This window comes from Ochotona princeps, chromosome 3 (genome assembly GCF_030435755.1).
Source record: "Ochotona princeps isolate mOchPri1 chromosome 3, mOchPri1.hap1, whole genome shotgun sequence".
Lineage (NCBI taxonomy): Eukaryota > Metazoa > Chordata > Mammalia > Lagomorpha > Ochotonidae > Ochotona > Ochotona princeps.
This window is the reverse complement of record NC_080834.1, coordinates 31,723,846-31,740,524: the sequence shown is the minus strand read 5'-3', so window position 1 is coordinate 31,740,524 and position 16,679 is coordinate 31,723,846. Positions and strand designations below refer to the sequence as shown.

At 46.5% G+C, this 16,679-nt stretch overlaps 1 protein-coding gene and 1 pseudogene across 1 annotated transcript; one reads left to right on the top strand and one right to left on the bottom strand.

Annotated features, from left to right (window-relative positions):
* Window positions 1-1,808: 1,808 nt before the first annotated feature.
* LOC101524741 (carbonyl reductase [NADPH] 1) lies at window positions 1,809-4,518 on the top strand. Its single transcript, XM_058661657.1, has 3 exons — window positions 1,809-2,231; window positions 2,668-2,775; window positions 3,838-4,518. The coding sequence occupies exons 1-3, from the start codon at window positions 1,946-1,948 to the stop codon at window positions 4,272-4,274; spliced, it is 831 nt and encodes a 276-aa protein (XP_058517640.1). The 5' UTR covers window positions 1,809-1,945; the 3' UTR covers window positions 4,275-4,518.
* Window positions 4,519-12,356: 7,838 nt separating this feature from the next.
* On the bottom strand, window positions 12,357-13,112 carry LOC131479810 (transgelin-2-like; annotated as a pseudogene).
* Window positions 13,113-16,679: the final 3,567 nt, after the last annotated feature.

The window sequence follows — 16,679 nt, the reverse complement described above, 5'->3', positions numbered from 1 at the left end:
GTTTGCACATTGTGACCCCAGGATGGAATTGTGTAAACCATAAGGAATCCCTCTATTGTATCTTCCAACAGCATGAGAAACTGAAACAATCTCAATAACTTGCAGTTGAAAAACAGCAAGGGTCTTTCTCAGTTAAAATTCCCTTAAGCAACAGAAACCTACGTTAAAGAGGTGAAACAACTGAAATCTGTCTAAAGGGCCTTCCTTCAGAACTTTGTTCAAGAACACAAATGCCTTATGTCTGCACAGACACAAGACAGTAGCAGATGAGGCTTCTCAAATGTGCCTGCTGAATTGGGAAATTGGGTTTTTTATTATTTTAATGGTGCTTCTTTAAACTGACATTGAAATGGACATTGTATCTAGTGGCAAGCTACACGATAACATAGAAGTGAAAAGTGACTTTAAAGTCACTTATTTCCTTATTCCTCACTTGCCACCACTGAACCATCTATTCATTCCAATGAGGACATGAAGGTGCATTCTGTCACACTGAGTAGAAGTTGGATTGTATCTTACCCATCCAGGTAAGATAATGGCACAGCGCAGCAAGTGTGCGCACAGGCAGCTCTGGGCTGCTTCCCACCTAGGAGCTGGTACTGCGGCATACACAGTGGGTTAAGTGGTGCTGCCATCCCATATGGCCGCGGGTTTGAGTCCTGACTGCTCCACCTGGGAAAGCAGTGGAAGATGGCCCAAAGTGACCGGGTCTCTGCACACCCGTAGGAGACTCAGATGAAGCTCCTGGCCCCTGGCTTGGGACAGGCTTCACTTCGAGCCCATTGCAATTATTTGGAGAGTTAACCAGCAAATAGAAGATCGCTCCGTGTCTCTCCTCTCTATAAATCTGCCTTTAAAAGTAATAGTAGGGCCCTGCGGCGTGGCCTAGCAGCTAAGGTCCTCGCCTTGAAAGCCCCGGGATCCCATATGGGCGCCGGTTCTAATCCCGGCAGCTCCACTTCCCATCCAGCTCCCTGCTTGTGGCCTGGGAATGCAGTCGAGGACGGCCCAAGGCCTTGGGACCCTGCACCCGCGTGGGAGACCTGGAGGAGGTTCCTGGTTCCAGGCTTCGGATCGGCGCAGCACTGGCCGTTGCGGTCACTTGGGGAGTGAATCATTGGATGGAAGATCTTCCTCTCTGTCTCTCCTCCTCTCTGTATATTTGATTTTGTAATAAAAAATAAATAAATCTTTTAAAAATAATAATAGTAAATAAATCTTAAAACAAAAAAGATGTTTCCCACGTTAAGAGAAAAATAGGGCCAAGCCCAGACAGGGAACTTTGCATCTGGGCGTTTAAGGAAGGGCCAGAGAGAAACGTGATTCCATTTTTGTCTCTTGTATTTCCGAACATTTCCCTTTCAGCGATGTTTTTCAGGACTTCAACAACAACAAAAAGTGAAATTCATTCCAAATGCAATGAGTATTTCAGGAATGGGGCAATGGGGATACCTTTTTTAAAATATATTTTTTATTTTGAATTATGTGGTACATTTCGTATAGGCTGGGATTCCCCCCACTACTCCCACCTCCCCCGACACATTTTCCCCATTTTACTACAATGGTGTAGTCCTTCATAAGGACTCATAATTCTATCAGTCACTTATTTAGGAAGCAAGGAAGCTAGTCAATGCAGATGAACCCCAAAGCCAACCTGAATGGTTCTTTGCTGCACGGAGGATATGCGCCAGCAGCTATCAGGATTGCTTCTCGACCTGCAGGGTTCCTGTCCGCGTCTGCACCCCAGGACCATGGCAGGAAACCAAGCCCTTCAGGGGCGGGGTCTGCTCCTACGCCTGCGCAGGCACTAGGCAGTGCAGGACCGAAAACCACTGTTGCGCACCCCGACACTCCAGACCTGCGTGGACTCGGACATCCCGCGGCAACCTAGACGCTGTTCCCCGGGTGGTTCTGCACGCAGCAGTCTTGCGATTACAACCCAGCCATGTCGGGCCGCCGCGTGGCGCTGGTCACCGGCGCCAACAAGGGCATCGGCTTAGCTATCGTGCGCGACCTGTGTCGCCGCTTCTCCGGGGACGTGGTGCTCACGGCCCGGGACGAGTCACGGGGCCAGGCGGCCGTGCAGCAGCTACAGGCGGAGGGCCTGAGCCCGCGCTTCCACAAACTGGACATCACCGACCTGCAGAGCATCCGCGCCCTGCGCGACTTCCTCCAGAAGGAGTACGGAGGCCTAGACGTGCTGATCAACAACGCGGGCATTGCTTTCAAGAGTAAGGACTGGGGCGCACACGGGCTGGACCGCCCCGCATCCTGCACTAGAATGGGCTGCACCTGTAGAGATTGAGGGTGCCTGGGCTGGACCCTGCACCTTGTGAAGGCAAGGAAGGCTGGGAGGCGTCTCCAGCAGCCACTTTAGTTTGCTTGGCTGAGAAATTTGCGTTACACTCTCTGGGTGATTGATTAAACTACCTGTGAAATAAAGAACATATTGAAAATGGTTACATGCAGAGCTAAGGTGTGAGAGTTTTACTCACCACTCACAGTAGCGCGGCCTTACAGAAAGAGAAGCAATTAACACATCAGGAGATGCACTTTGGGTTAGACCTAATGCTAACTCAGAAGTCACCCATTTCATCCACAGCTTTACTGAATGCAGTAGCACCTTCCAGCTGCTGCTAACTGACCATGTTCTCTCTGCCTTCAAAGCATGGGACACCACACCCTTCCATGTTCAAGCAGAGGTGACCATGAAGACAAACTTTTATGGCACTCGAGATGTGTGTGCGGAGCTGCTGCCTCTCATGAAACCCCAAGGTGAGCTTCCTGGGGACCCCACACGGGCCTTTCTTCGAGGAGCTGGCCCTGCCACCTGGGCTCTCATCACCTGCCCCTTCTGACTGCCCTGGTCCAGCTGCACCTGTCCACTGCCTGCCCCCTGCCAGGTGCTGTCCTTGTTCCTGCACTGCCCGCTGGGTTTCCACTCCGTGCACAGCTGACCCTCTGACCCCTCAGCTCTTAGCTCACAGTATCTCAAGCAAGGCTGTTTATTGCTCCCATGGCCATCTCATGTTGGAAGCCTTTTGGATGCCACCCTGTGCCTCTCTGCTTCCCAAGAGACTATGCTCAGGCCAGCACAGGCTTCCCTACAAGCATTCATGATTCCCACATCTGTTGCCTGCCTAGGATGCTCCTAGAATCCTTCCTCCCTCTCCCTCTCTTGATGCCCATCAATGCAGAGGCTGCTCATCCTCCAATGCAGCATCTTGCCCACACACCTGCTTCTGGAGGGCACTTGCGCATGCACCTTGCAGTCACTACCAGGTCCTGAGCCTGTGCCCACTCACTTTCTCTCCAATCATTGCATCCCTGATGCACAACAGGTCTTCACTGGTACTCCCGTCCAGGTGCAAACTCCCTGAGGGGCCTCTATCCTGCACAGTCTCTGCTGGTCTCTCCTAAGATACCACTCCCAGGTCACAGGACCCAAGGTGAACAACCACTGCTTGCGTGTACACACCCAAAGATAAGCAGCTACCTTTAGCAAGATTGAAATGCATAGGTAGAGTTAAGGGCTTGCACCTACAGTTTACTCTCATCTCCTACCCTGTTGTCTTGTCCTGTCTTCCTGAAAGGCTCAACTGCTACCAAGCCTCTGGTTACATTTTCAAGCTCATCTGCCTCTTCTGCTGGTTGAATTCTGGAAGGTAGCAAAGGTGCTTCTTATGCGTTCACTGTACCACCTGTGCCCATTCCTTCTAAAATACACACTGCTGTTTATTTCTCCAGAGCAAGTTTTCCGGTCTCAAATACCAGCAACTTTGATCCTCAGCAGTCTTCTACTCACCTCTCCATGTAGCGATTTCTAATGTGTTTCAGGCAGAGTAGTGAACGTGTCCAGCATGGAGAGTCTCAGAGCCCTTAGAACCTGCAGCCCAGAGCTGCAGCAGAAGTTCCGCAGCGAGACCATCACGGAGGAGGAGCTGGTGGGGCTCATGAACAAGTTCGTGGAAGACACAAAGAATGGGGTGAACAAGAAGGAAGGCTGGCCCAATACTGCATATGGAGTGACCAAGATTGGTGTCACTGTGCTGTCCAGAATCCAGGCCAGGAAATTGAATGAGCAGAGGAAAGCAGACAAGATCCTGCTGAATGCCTGCTGCCCAGGGTGGGTGAGAACCGACATGGCGGGACCCACTGCCCCCAAAAGCCCAGAAGAAGGAGCAGAGACCCCCATGTACTTGGCTCTCCTGCCTCCGGATGCTGAGGGTCCTCATGGACAGTTTGTTATGGAAAAAAATGTTGAGCCGTGGTGAGCTCAGCCCACAGTGCCAACCATTGTTTTAGTAGACTGTGTTGGTTTAACCGAGAGGATGCCACAAATTGTCTAACCATAAGGTGAGAAGAGATGCAAACATTTTTATCAACCAAAATCTATTAGTTTACTATTCCTTGAGTGAGCTATCCCATGAGTTCACTATGAATTCGGCGACGTCCTTTATGATTTTTCTATGTCATACATGGAGAGAAAAATTGTAATGACTGAAAATAAAAAATGGAAATCAACAGCTGAATAAATGATTCTTTCAAAGAATGTGTGCAGATTGTTAATGCTAAAACAGAATTTCCCCACCAATCAAACTGTGGCATTTGGGTCAGTAGAAGGGATGGTGCAACTCCAGGTCAGCTAACACTGAAAAGGAGTGTTCTGTGTCCTTGAGGTCACACACTCCACCACAGCTACTCAGTGGACCAAACACTAATGCAAAAACGGACACAGCCTGGGGGCTGATGAGCAAAGCCGGATGTTTACATCTGACATCTGTTTTCCAATGTTTAAAACACAAACAATACCAGAGAGGGTATTGCTGCTGGCCTGGTTCCTTGAAGAAACCTAAACCACTGGGACAAAACCACCAGTATCCGCACATGACGTGGCACTCAACCATAAGTTACTTTGAGACCATAAAGTTAAGTCCTGGAGTTAACTGGGTATGTAGGGGTGACATTGTCTAAGGTCCGAGACATGCTCATGTCACACAGAGATGAACAGTGCACTTAAATGTGGATCTCCCATTCACAGGGCTGGATTATTGATGTGTCTTTATATCTAGCACGTGTACTTGCACAGCATCTGCTCTTGTTAGGATCTGTAATGCAAGCTGCCCCCGTCCCTTCTGGTGCTGAGAAGTGTTATTTATGGCCAGGCATCCAGCGGAAACCAGTGGGCATCAGGAAATGTGCCATCCACAGAATCAGTGCATGTTCTTTACCTCACCAGTGAATTGTGACTAAGAAAAATGAAGGGGGATCCATCCCCCTACCCTCCAAGAAAAACAAGGATGCAATCTACATTTTAAAACACAAGTTTCCCAGTTTTGTCCATGAATAAGCCTATTCCTTTTCTCCTAGTACCAGAACAGCAATTCTCCTCGAGTATTTCAAGTACTACTTTGGAATGTATGGTGGAATTGCAAACACACTTCTCATTCTGACTCTACAGATAACAACTAGCTTCTTCAGAAGCTTTCAGAAAGGTTGCTGCAAATGCCGGTCCACTCTCAGGAAGTTGTCTCATCCTCACGCAGCAAGCAGGGCCCATTTTTCTTCCTCAGAACAGCCACACCATCCTCCAAAGAGACTTCTGCCAGCTCACCATCAAGGCTGCTTGAACTTGCTGGTCTCTGTGCTGTGCACCCATCACTGCTCAGGACACACTCCCCTGCAGTGACATTTTGTTACACAGTGATATCTTGACCCCTATTCTTTTATCTGAGGAAATACAACCTCCTGATTGCATAACCTTTGTTCACCTAGTTCTGGAAACTATCTCAAACAGAATTTTTGCATCCTCATTGAATGTGTAGATTTGATATTGATTGTTGAAATAAAGCAGCAAATTATTGAGCTATATATAATATACCAGAATGAAATTCACTTCAGAGGACCATCTCTTACTGGAGCAATGTGCATCAAGTCAACCAATGCATGCACTAGGACTTTCTAATACACTAGGAGTGAAAAGGCAAATACATAAGTTGATAATACACTTACCTGTGGGTGGCTATTTCAGGAATCTCTGGAAACAATAAAAATCATTATGGCAGCAGGAACTCAATTTATAAATGAACAGTAGGTTAAAAGGAAAAAAACTAAGAAGTCTAGTTGTTTTTTGTTGAAGAGGTGTTTCCAAATGTAGAAACATAAAAACAGAGCAACTTGAATCCGAACAAAATGATGACGCGAACATTGCCAAATGACAGCCATTACTGACATCATTGGTCCTCAAAATTTCTCAGAGCCAAGTACAGGGACTGTTCAGAGAAACCAACATGTCAAATGTCACAAGTTATCTTAGAAATTGGAAAAGAGATGTCAGGAAATTGTGGCTGCATGGGAAACAGTCATCTCATATTTGCAGGACAGGCTATTGGTACCAAAAGACCCGACATCAGACCCTGGGAGAGTCTGCTCCCATGAAATGATGCCTCTTGCCAACAGACTGTGACCATTCTTGATGTGCATGGCTGGGGAAAATCTACTAAAGCTACTGAGGATGTTTGTGGCTCCTGCTTCATCTGCTAGGGGCAAAATGCTGAGAAAACAAAACAGAAGGCATGGACATAAGCCTGCAGTTCAGAGTCCCTCCGAGCCTGCCCAGATGCACTTGAGATGATTATTTCTTGAAAGGTATTTTGGCCATTTTTTGGTGCATGTTGCAGGGAGTAGAAACTCTGTCAAAGCGACAGTCTCCATACCAGCTAAAAGATGGCTTTGTGTTTCTCACTTGGAAAATTTGAACCCGTCTTTCCTCTCATAAAAAGCTCAAATTACTGTAGTTGCTGCTAAGTGGCTCTGCAAAACTTCACTGCTTTCCAACTTTGTTACTTTGGCCTTTCTTCATCTTCAGGAGAGGTCTAAAGGGAAAAAGCATATTTTACAATTAAAGCTGCCAGGAAAGTTTAAAGGTCTTGAATAAAGGGGTTGCCTGTGGCCTTAATGAATATGGTATCAGTTCCTTCCTGGGTTAGTGGACTCACCCTTTATGAGTTTTATTTTTATAAGAGTGTCACCTAAGAGTTATCACATAAGCCTGCCGGGGGACAGTGTGGCATGCTCAATGGTCTCTTTCACAGCTTATGGCAGCCTCCTCATCGCATCCCCCCAGTCCCTGCTCATGTAACTCGAAATTTGGAAATATCTGGAAGAGACATCTATGAAGGCAGCTTCCAGACCTGAAGAAAAGAACTACTTATTTGGGCCTGGGGATGGGTGTCATGTGACCACTGCCCCTTCCAGGCTCACGAGAAACCTAGCAACAGAAAGGAGCGCTTTCTCTCACCATGGACACAGGATGAGATTAGAATCTCTCTCTCCCAACTTCACCCTCCCTGTCCACTCTGTCCCTGAATGTGGCTCACATGTGTCTTGATTTTCTCACCTTTTAAACAATCTTTAGAAAAACAAAAATGAAAAATAAAATATTATCAATATTGCCTACATATTTTACATGGCAACTGGTCTATGAACCTCACTATGTGATCACTTGATCACCTTATTATTCTGATTAAATCTGGTCCATAGGTATGGTTAAGAAACTTTGATTAAATGAATTATTTTTCATTATCGAGCACAACCATTTGGGCCTCCTGATCCTTCTATGTACCCCTGCTTCACCCCAGGACTGAAACAGCTTCATCAACTGTCACAATCACACTCAATCCCTTGGAGCATCATTTAGCTTTGTATAGTAACAATTCCTTGTATTGAATCAGGTCGTTTTGAAATAACAGAACTTAACTCTTGTACGACTTTGTAAGTAGCCTAACTAGAACAAGTCAGTGAAACTTCTAAGACTCCCTCTCAAGTCATGCAAAGAATGGTAAATTTTCTGTCTCTAGTTTCCAAGGCAAAGAGCACTTTACTCAAAGTTCATGGGAGAGCTTGGGAAGGAACAGAGTAGCAGAGGGCTGTCAGCAGTTGGACAACTCTTGAACTCGTCCTCTGAGAAAATCTCTACTTGAACGCAAACTCAAAGTCCTTGTCTGTGGTCCCAAAGTGGCTCAAAAGCTCTTCTCGCTTTGATTCTGAGATGGATGGATTTACAGAGTGCAGTTAAGGCTGATGGTTTCCTAGTCCTAAAAAAAAAAATTCACAGGGTTGGACCCGGTGCAAAAGCCTAGTGTCTAAATCCTTGCCTTGCACCAGGATCCCTTGTGGATGCTGGTATATGTCCCAGCTGCTCCACTTTCCATCCAGCTCCCTCTTGTACAGTAGGAAGGCAGTATAGGATGACACAAAGCCTTAGGATCCTGCATCCACGTGGGAGACCCGGAAGAAGCTGGTTCCTGGCTTTGGATCAGCTTAACTTCAGGCATTGTAGCCACTTGGGAAGTGAACCAGCAGGTGGAAGATCTTTCTGTCCATATCTCCTTCTCTCTGTATAGATGTCTTTCCAACAAAAATAAATAAATGCTTTTTAAAAAGAAGAAATTCACAGAATTGGACAAACATTGGTTGAAAATGGATTCATTCTTTGTCTTCTCAGTTCTTCAATGTACCATCATGGAGGAGAAATATTGCACTCCCATCCCTGCAGTCTCCTCTTTCCTTTTACCTCTCAGTATGTGGTTCTTTTTAGTCACCACTGTTATTCAGTATATACTTGTGATAGTTTTAGCCAGAATCTACAATCTTGCTGTGATCTTTAACACCAAGTTGTTAAAACTTTTCAAATGTCAGCAGTCTGATTAAGAACCTCACATCTGCTTCTACAAGCACTTCAAACTGTGAATGAGTTTGTTATGTTGGCATAACTTGTATACACTTGTTGCTTGCATAGACAGACTGCAAACTCATTGTCACAGTTGATATGCTCAAATGTATGGCTTCAAGATTAACGCAACCTCTAAATATTGTCAAAACCCTTCTGAGTTTTTCAATGATGTTTTGACAAAATCATGTTTAAAATCTGTAACCACATCTTGGCCACAGAAACTTAATCCAGCAGTGTTTTAGGTAGATAAGCTCACAGATCAGTTGTTCAAACAGAATCCAGTTCAGCAGCTCTCCTACATGACTAATACTGACCAGCCCAATTGTTATCTTCTGCCCTAAAACCAGCTTACTAACTATTCAAACATAACACAGTTCAAGGTTCTGGGACATCCATTGGATAGAATTTATTCAACCAGTGTCATTCTTACATGGCAAGATTCTCATAAATCTCACTCTCTTTTTTTTTAATTCAGATGTTTCTGGTATTGTCATAGGAAGTCTTTCGTGGCTTACTTTGTAATGCTTAAGAAGCATTATTCTAGGCATTTTATGTCCTTCATTTATGCTGTTTTATAGAATTTATCACCAATGATTCTGAAATGGTGAATGTGAATTTCCTCCAAAGTCTTTGTTTCCTTGCTCCACCCCATCTCTAATAACATGCTTCAATGTAATTCAAAACCAAGGAGCTGGAGGAACAGTTGGTTGCAAAGGAGAACACACAGGTGCCATGTACCAGAGGCTGCAAGGTCCCTGGATGTGGTTTGGTGCCTGAACTGGCCAAAACTACTTCATTTGTGCTGTTGGCACTGGTCCCATGGCCAAGGTCGTTTGCTGTCCTGTATCACAAGCACTTCGTGTGAGACGTCTAGAAAGGGTACTGCTATTGGAAGCACAACTAGGGCCCTGCTAGTGCCAACGCTGAACTGTGCAAGTGAGAAGGACACAGAGGACAACTCCTCAAAGTGGAGAGAATGCTCATGAACTTGTCGTCTGTGCATTAACCGTCAACATGAAGAAGCAACCAAACACGGATATACCATCCTGGTATCAGGGGAAGATCAGACAGTTCACAGAGTACACCATTCCAGGAGGTAGTTGACGAGTCTGAAAAGCTATAATAATGTGCATCCTGCCAGATACGGGCTGCTGCTTTTGGAAAACAACTTTCTGAGCCCCACTGATAAAATCAAGTAGAAGGTAAATGGGGAGCAGAAAATCTGCCAGAGAGAAGTCTCCATATTTTCTGGTCAATACAACTGAATCTCTAGCACAACAGTCCAGGTCCTAAAGGAGTTATGGTTTCATAAATTGCCATGTTGATCCCCAAATCATCATGGTTATGTGGTACCCCAATTAGGAAGAGTTTCTGTTCGATGCGTCATCTGCTTGTCCAAGATCCAATCCATATGAGTGACCTGGGTGCTCAAGGTCAGTTGAGATCAGTACTGTCAAGATCAACTTTGGGAGGCCTCACCTCCCAATCCTCCATCAAAGAAATGCCACATTAAGAGCAGATAAAAAAAAAGTCAAGTATTTCCACACCAAGCTCAGCAACTGCGAGTGTCACATTGAGCAGGAAATCTCTGGTTTCCCAGGAGGAACCTCCTCACCACAGCTGTGCTATGCTCAGGTTTGCTACTGCTCCAGGCCAACTTCCCTGCTTTACTCAGATGCACAGGCTGGCTCAAATCCAAGCATGACCATGCTGGGGCTCACAGCGCTATCTCCAGATGCCGCTTCCCCACAGACTAAAAGGATGATGGGGCCCTCCAGCCAGCTCTGCATGCCAGCCAGGCTCAAGTGCTGGGCACTTTCAGATGACCGAGGGACATCTAAGAGTGAAACTGAAAGACAGGCTGTAGGGGCTGGCTAATCACACCACTCTGTCTGGAAACTAGACTGTTGTGGCTTTTACACATTGTAGGTATTGAGTTGGGAAAATCACTCAAGAGATTATACATTCAGATTCAACTAGAACCAAATCCAAAGCAGCTACCCAACTGCCATTCTGCAATCCATGTGTCTCCTAGTCTTTTTCCCCATCACACAGAGTCATGAGAGCTGTCCTGGCAGCACGTCCATGCACTGGGACAGAGCACAGCACCTGCTGCGTTGAGAGCCTCTCACGATGTGCTGTGCACCAAGACATGCAATGGGTTGTTGCCTTTGTACACCAAGCCAAGTCCCAGCACACCCAAACGTCTGTGCTCCCTCCACACGTGAAGGCCTCTTGCCAGAACATTCTAAGCAGCTCACCAGCTGACACCAGCCCTTAGCCTGGACTTTCTCCCAGAGAAATACTGGCCCTGTAACGGAGCTCATGTTGCAACCAAAAGAGGCATTTATCGAGCAGGATGGGTGGGAGGAGTTTGAGGATGTTAAAGGGGAATCGGGAAAGTTCTGTGAACCTGTGTCACAGTCTCTGATACCATAGTGTGACCCCTACATGGGTGCTGAGCCTCACAGGGGCCTGAACATGCCCCCAGAGAGCCTGTGTCCCTATGCTGCCCCCAGAGGTTATGCATGTCATCCTCAGAAGTAGCTAAATGACTTGCAGGTTTTGGGAAGGTCTGGTTGAGACATAATGAGTAAGAAACACTTTCTAACCTCTGTGGCTGAGATACTGGAATAATTTCTCATGCTGAAGATAGGGAATATAAACTTTTTCCATTTGGTTCATTTATCAAATCTCTATGGTAGGTTAAGTAATAGTAAATAATATCCCTCCCCCATTTTTGGTTCCCCTTAAATGTGTATGTTAGGTGTATGGGGACAGAATAAAACCACATCTGATGAAGCTCATGAGTTTGTGAGGAACAACTTATTGCTGGATGATCTGAGTGGGCTATAAGTATAGCACAGGAGTCCTTATGAGGAGGAGAGGAGCAGAGCTGGCAGGAACAGGGACAGTAAGAAGGAGGCAGAGGTGGGATGAGGCAGGCACAGCCCAGGACTAGGTTGCAGCCACAGAGGCTGGGAAAGGACGGAGACTGCAGAGCCCCAGGAGAAAGCGGAGAGTAACCAGCACCTTCCTTCCTGAATGTGAACTCCACAGGTGTGGGAGTCATTTTCATAGTAATGTTTAAAAAGAGTGGGATTCTTTATTTAAATAAACAAACTCCTCCTGCCACTCAAACCCGAGTGTGGTGGGCAGCCTTTCTTCCTCTGTTTCATTCCCCCCTGATCCCTTTACCACAGTGGGGAGTGGATAGCAGCCCCAGATACGTGGTGAGGGCTGTTATCCAGCTGTACCTAGAATAGCACTTGCCACAAGTCCTTCCCTACAAAGTAAGTGCCATCAGCCAGGCCTGGGAGAGAGGCATGCTTGTGAAAGGGAGGCCTATCCAACAATACAAGATGGCTGACTCCCAACCAAGAGATGGATTAGAGCACCAGCCCAGGGACACAGAAGGCCAGAGGGAAAGAGGAGAGGTATGGGGAGAGGGGAGGGGCTGATGTTCCCAAATATTGGTCCCAGGGGAAGGGAAAGAGTGTATTAGTAAGCATGGGGCAGAGGGCACCATCAGGTGCTCCCAGAGGGGACAGGGCAAGTAGAGAAGAACTAGAGCTCCAGGGCCTCTCAGGGAATGCCACTGTTCAATATGCACACATCTGTGCTAACCGTCCATGGAAGGACTGCTGACGTCAGACCATCTGACAAAGCATCCAATGGGTAGTCCTACCCGCCTGGGACATCTCTCCATTGTGTCCATTTGTAACCCTGTAATAGTCCTGTCTTCCTGCAGCTGGCTCTCCAAGGAGTTTCGGCAATTTTCCTTGGATTTCTTAGAAATACAATTGCAGTTTCCAGAAGAGCCCTTAACCCTGGGCTTCCAGCAGCACAACCACACACCCATGTCCATCAGCAGCCACTGCATACAGGCCATGTTCTTTCCTTCCCAGAGGTCCATGGTTCAAAAGACCTCACAGCATTCACCTGCTTGCAGGAACTGAGAAATTTGTTCCATCTGATAAATGCCATGGCAGAAGCCTGGATCTTCTTTACCGGGGCTGCCCCCTCAGGGGTAGGCCATTCAGAGCTCACATGGCACCATGCCATCCTTGATCCACTTCCACAAGGGTTTGTATATAGGCTCAGGCCATTCCACATTCTTGCAGCTCTGGGGGTGATGACCACTGAATCAGGAGCCACTCCAGGTCCACATCCTACTGTTTCTCAGTTTTCTGCTTCACCTCCTGGCTCAGCCCAGGCACAGATCCCCGGGTGGCCATTTTGAAGGATGGTGATGACTTTGGAGAGTATGCAGGCAGTTCACACAGTTCTTACGCAGAGGCTATGGCCACAGGTCACTAATGTGTTTTGCTATCCTTAGGAAACATATTTCTACTACATTATTTTTAACAATATGTGATTATCCAAATACTGCACAACCCTTTAGCAACACAATTATTTTTTTAAAAGGTTTATTTATTTTATTACAAAGTCAGATATACAGAGAGGAGGAGAGACAGAGAGGAAGATCTTCTGTCTGATAATTCACTCCCCAAGTGACCGCAACGGGCCAGTGCACGCCGATCCGAAGCCGGGAGCCAGGAACCTCCTCTGGGTCTCCCACATGGGTGCAGGGTCCCAAAGCTTGGGCCGTCCTCGACTGCATTCCCAAGCCACAAGCAGGGAGCTGGATGGGAAGTGGAGCTGCGGGAATTAGAACCAGCGCCCATATGGGATCCCGGGGTGTTCAAGGCGAGGACTTTTAGCCACTAGGCCACGCCGCCGGGCCCAACACAATTATTTTTAATGTATTCAAATGCAACTAGCCACCTCCATCTTATTGTAAAACATTTTCATCACAAAGATTAATTAACCATAATCACTATGATCTTTTTTTTTTAGCTTTTACCCTTTTTATTTTTTTTAATTCATTAATTACATTGTATTACATGACACAATTTCATAGGTACTGGGATTCTCCCCCCTTCACCCCAAAACCTCCCCCCATGATGGATTCTTTCATCTTGATGCATAATCACAGTTCAAGTTCCGTTGGGATTCCCTCATTGCAAGCATATACCATACATAGAGTCTAGCATCCTATTGTCCAGTTAAGTTCAACGGCCTCTTAGGGACGCCCTCTCAGGTTTGAAGGCAGAGCCAGCAGAGTGTCATCCCGATCAATTAGAAGCTCCAACATATCATCAGCAACAATCCAAGTATGATGAGGCTGGTGCAGAGTCCTCTGATTGACATAGACCATCTTAGAGTTTCCCCTTGTCCAGTATTTTGCGGCCAACATATAGCTGAGGTAGTTGATTGATCCACTCCATCTTCCATCTTTTCTTGATTAATGTTTTGATTCCTCCATTTTGATCAAGGGAATCCCCAAAGAAACTTTGAGGTGTTCCCAGTCCAGGCTCCTACATGTACTAGTAAGCACAGTGCCCGCCACAGTCCATCACCCTGATCAGCTGGTGGTTGCAACCACTGGTTTGGTTCTATTCTCAGCCCCGACCTCCATTGGAACCAATGAGTATTGCAGCCCTTCCCAGCTCTGCCCATCACACACTAGTCCTTCACTTAAACCAGTGGGAGGTGTGCTGGTTGGGTGCTGCATTCCCTAATGGCACATGCCACTTCGCCTTGGCATTTTGTGTTGTGTACTGTTTTTACCGCGACCGAACCTGGCCAGACCCCCACACAGTTCCAGCGCTCGTACTTGCCAGTGGATGACGTGAACTGACTCAGCCTGGTCTGCTCCCAACCCGAGCCAGATGTATGCTAGTGGGTCACTTTCCAAAGCCTCTTCTGGGTTGTTTGCCTCCATGCTTCCTGCGTTTATTTGTAGGATCAGTGTCCTGTCAGAGGAACTGTTCAGATTCCTCCATCAGACCCCTTCCTGATGTCAGGTTTCACGCATACCAGCGGGTCCTTGGGCCAGCACTGCTCTTCAACCCATTCTGGTTCCTGCTGTTGGAAGTTTCAGCCCAGCCACGGCTCGTCCATACCCACATATGGCCTTGAGATGGTCAATATGCTAACCAAGAAGCATCAGTGACTCAGCCAGGCCCAGACCTGGCTGCTCTGAAACTGTAACTATTGATACTACCACCCTGGAATAACCAGAGAGTCCTGCTGGGAGTTAGAAGCCCCTATCTGCATCAGGCTGGCAGCTGCCAGTCCACAATGGCCAGCAAAACTGACACTTACACTCTGGGACCAAAGTAAGGATCCCACTGCAACTGTGGCCATTGGTCTAGCATTGCCAGAGACACCTGTGCTAACGTTGTGTCTGGGGAAAGCCTAATTTGCATTCCACTGCTCCAGGTTTGCACCTGCCAACACACCATCTCCCCAGTAACCTACAGTCACCCTATGGGGCTTGAGTCTTGCAGTTCTGGGATAGGGGCTGCTGTAGCTCTCCTCCACAGTCACCTGTGTTCACACCATGGACCCTGGACGGGCCCTGGCTGCATTCTAATGCTCTAGACCTTGACCCACCAGTGCACAATCCACAGCATAACCACCATTCACTCTAGAGCACTTGACAAAGTCCACTTCACATCTGGGACTTTGGGTGTTAAGCCCCAGCATCAACCACACGCTCACCTTCTAAAATGGAGATAAATGTTACAAGGCCCCTAGAGGAAAATGATTTGAAACTTTTACCATATATTGGCATTTATATGTAGGGAAGGAAAATAGTTTAAAAAAATAAAAAGAAGCTCCTTGTGAAGGCCCTCCATTCATAGAAAGGCCAAGTCACGCTGATCGTTCCCACCGCCCTTTTTGAATCAGTACTAGATGAAGATAATGGTAACCAGTATATGATTGATTATAAGATTTAATAACAAATCTGATACATGCCTTTATAAATTCTTTTCATTAATAAGCTTTCTTTTTAATTCTATAGCCTTGATATTTTAGGTAATATTAGTTTAGGTTTAGTGAAAGTTGGTTTTGGATATATTATAACACCTGTCACTATGTGACCACATGTGCTGCCAACCATGGAGTTCCCGGTTTCAGCCAGGTGACTGCAGGTTTGAATGAGTGATGGCTTGCTGAGAATGTTTTCTTTGAAGTAAAATGATAACAATGTTTTTAGGATTGTTTCTCTATTCTTTTAACCATGAAGTAAAAATGAAACCATTGGGTGTTGTGTAAAAGCTTGTGATGATATCCTGTATAAACAAAGAAGACAACATTTCTGAGCTGCCCACTACTAGCATCACACTATAGTGGTCCACGCCTCCTCTTGTCTGTTTTCTAGCTGATGTACGCATGCTTTGCAAAACATCAAGTCAGCCAGAACTGATCCCCAGGGTACTGTTATCTGGAACCCAATGACAAGCACTGTTGGAATCCTAAGTTCACTGCAAAATCACACCACTGTCTCCAGAAACTTCTGCAAGTTAAACTATTGTGACTTTGGCTTTCACATATAATGTGGGTACTGAGTTGAGGCAATCACTCAAAGAATATACTTATACACTCACCTAGAACCAAACCCAAAACAACTACCCAACTGGCACCCTGCAACCTATTTGTACAAAACAAAACAACAACAACAATTTTTTTCTTTTTTTAAGATTAATTTATTTTTTACTGGAAAGTCAGATATACAGAGAAAGGGAGAGACAGAGAGGAAGATCTTCCATCCACTGATTCACTCCTCAAGTGGTCGCAATGGCTGGAGCTGAGCCAATACTGAAGTCAGCAGCCAGGAGCATCTTCCAGGTCTCCCACGCGGATGCGGGTCCCAAGGCTTTGGGCCGTCCTTGACTGCTTTCCAGGGCCACAAGCAGATAGCTGGATGGGAAGCGGGGCTGCCGGGACACAAACCAGCGCCCATATGGGATCCGAGCCTGTGCAAGGCAAGGATTTTAGCTGCTAAGCTATTGTGTAAGGCCAAAACAACCCTTTTTCATTGTGAGCTGCTTTATAGAGAAAAAGCAACTGTTAACAACAGACCAACAGACAC

Coding starts and splice junctions, on each gene's coding strand:
- LOC101524741 (XM_058661657.1), top strand. CDS start 1,946: ATGTCGGGCCGCCGCGTGGCGCTGGTCACCGGCGCCAACAAGGGCATC. Junction 2,232..2,667: donor CGCGGGCATTGCTTTCAAGA/GTAAGGACTGGG, acceptor CTGCCTTCAAAG/CATGGGACACCACACCCTTC. Junction 2,776..3,837: donor GCCTCTCATGAAACCCCAAG/GTGAGCTTCCTG, acceptor AATGTGTTTCAG/GCAGAGTAGTGAACGTGTCC.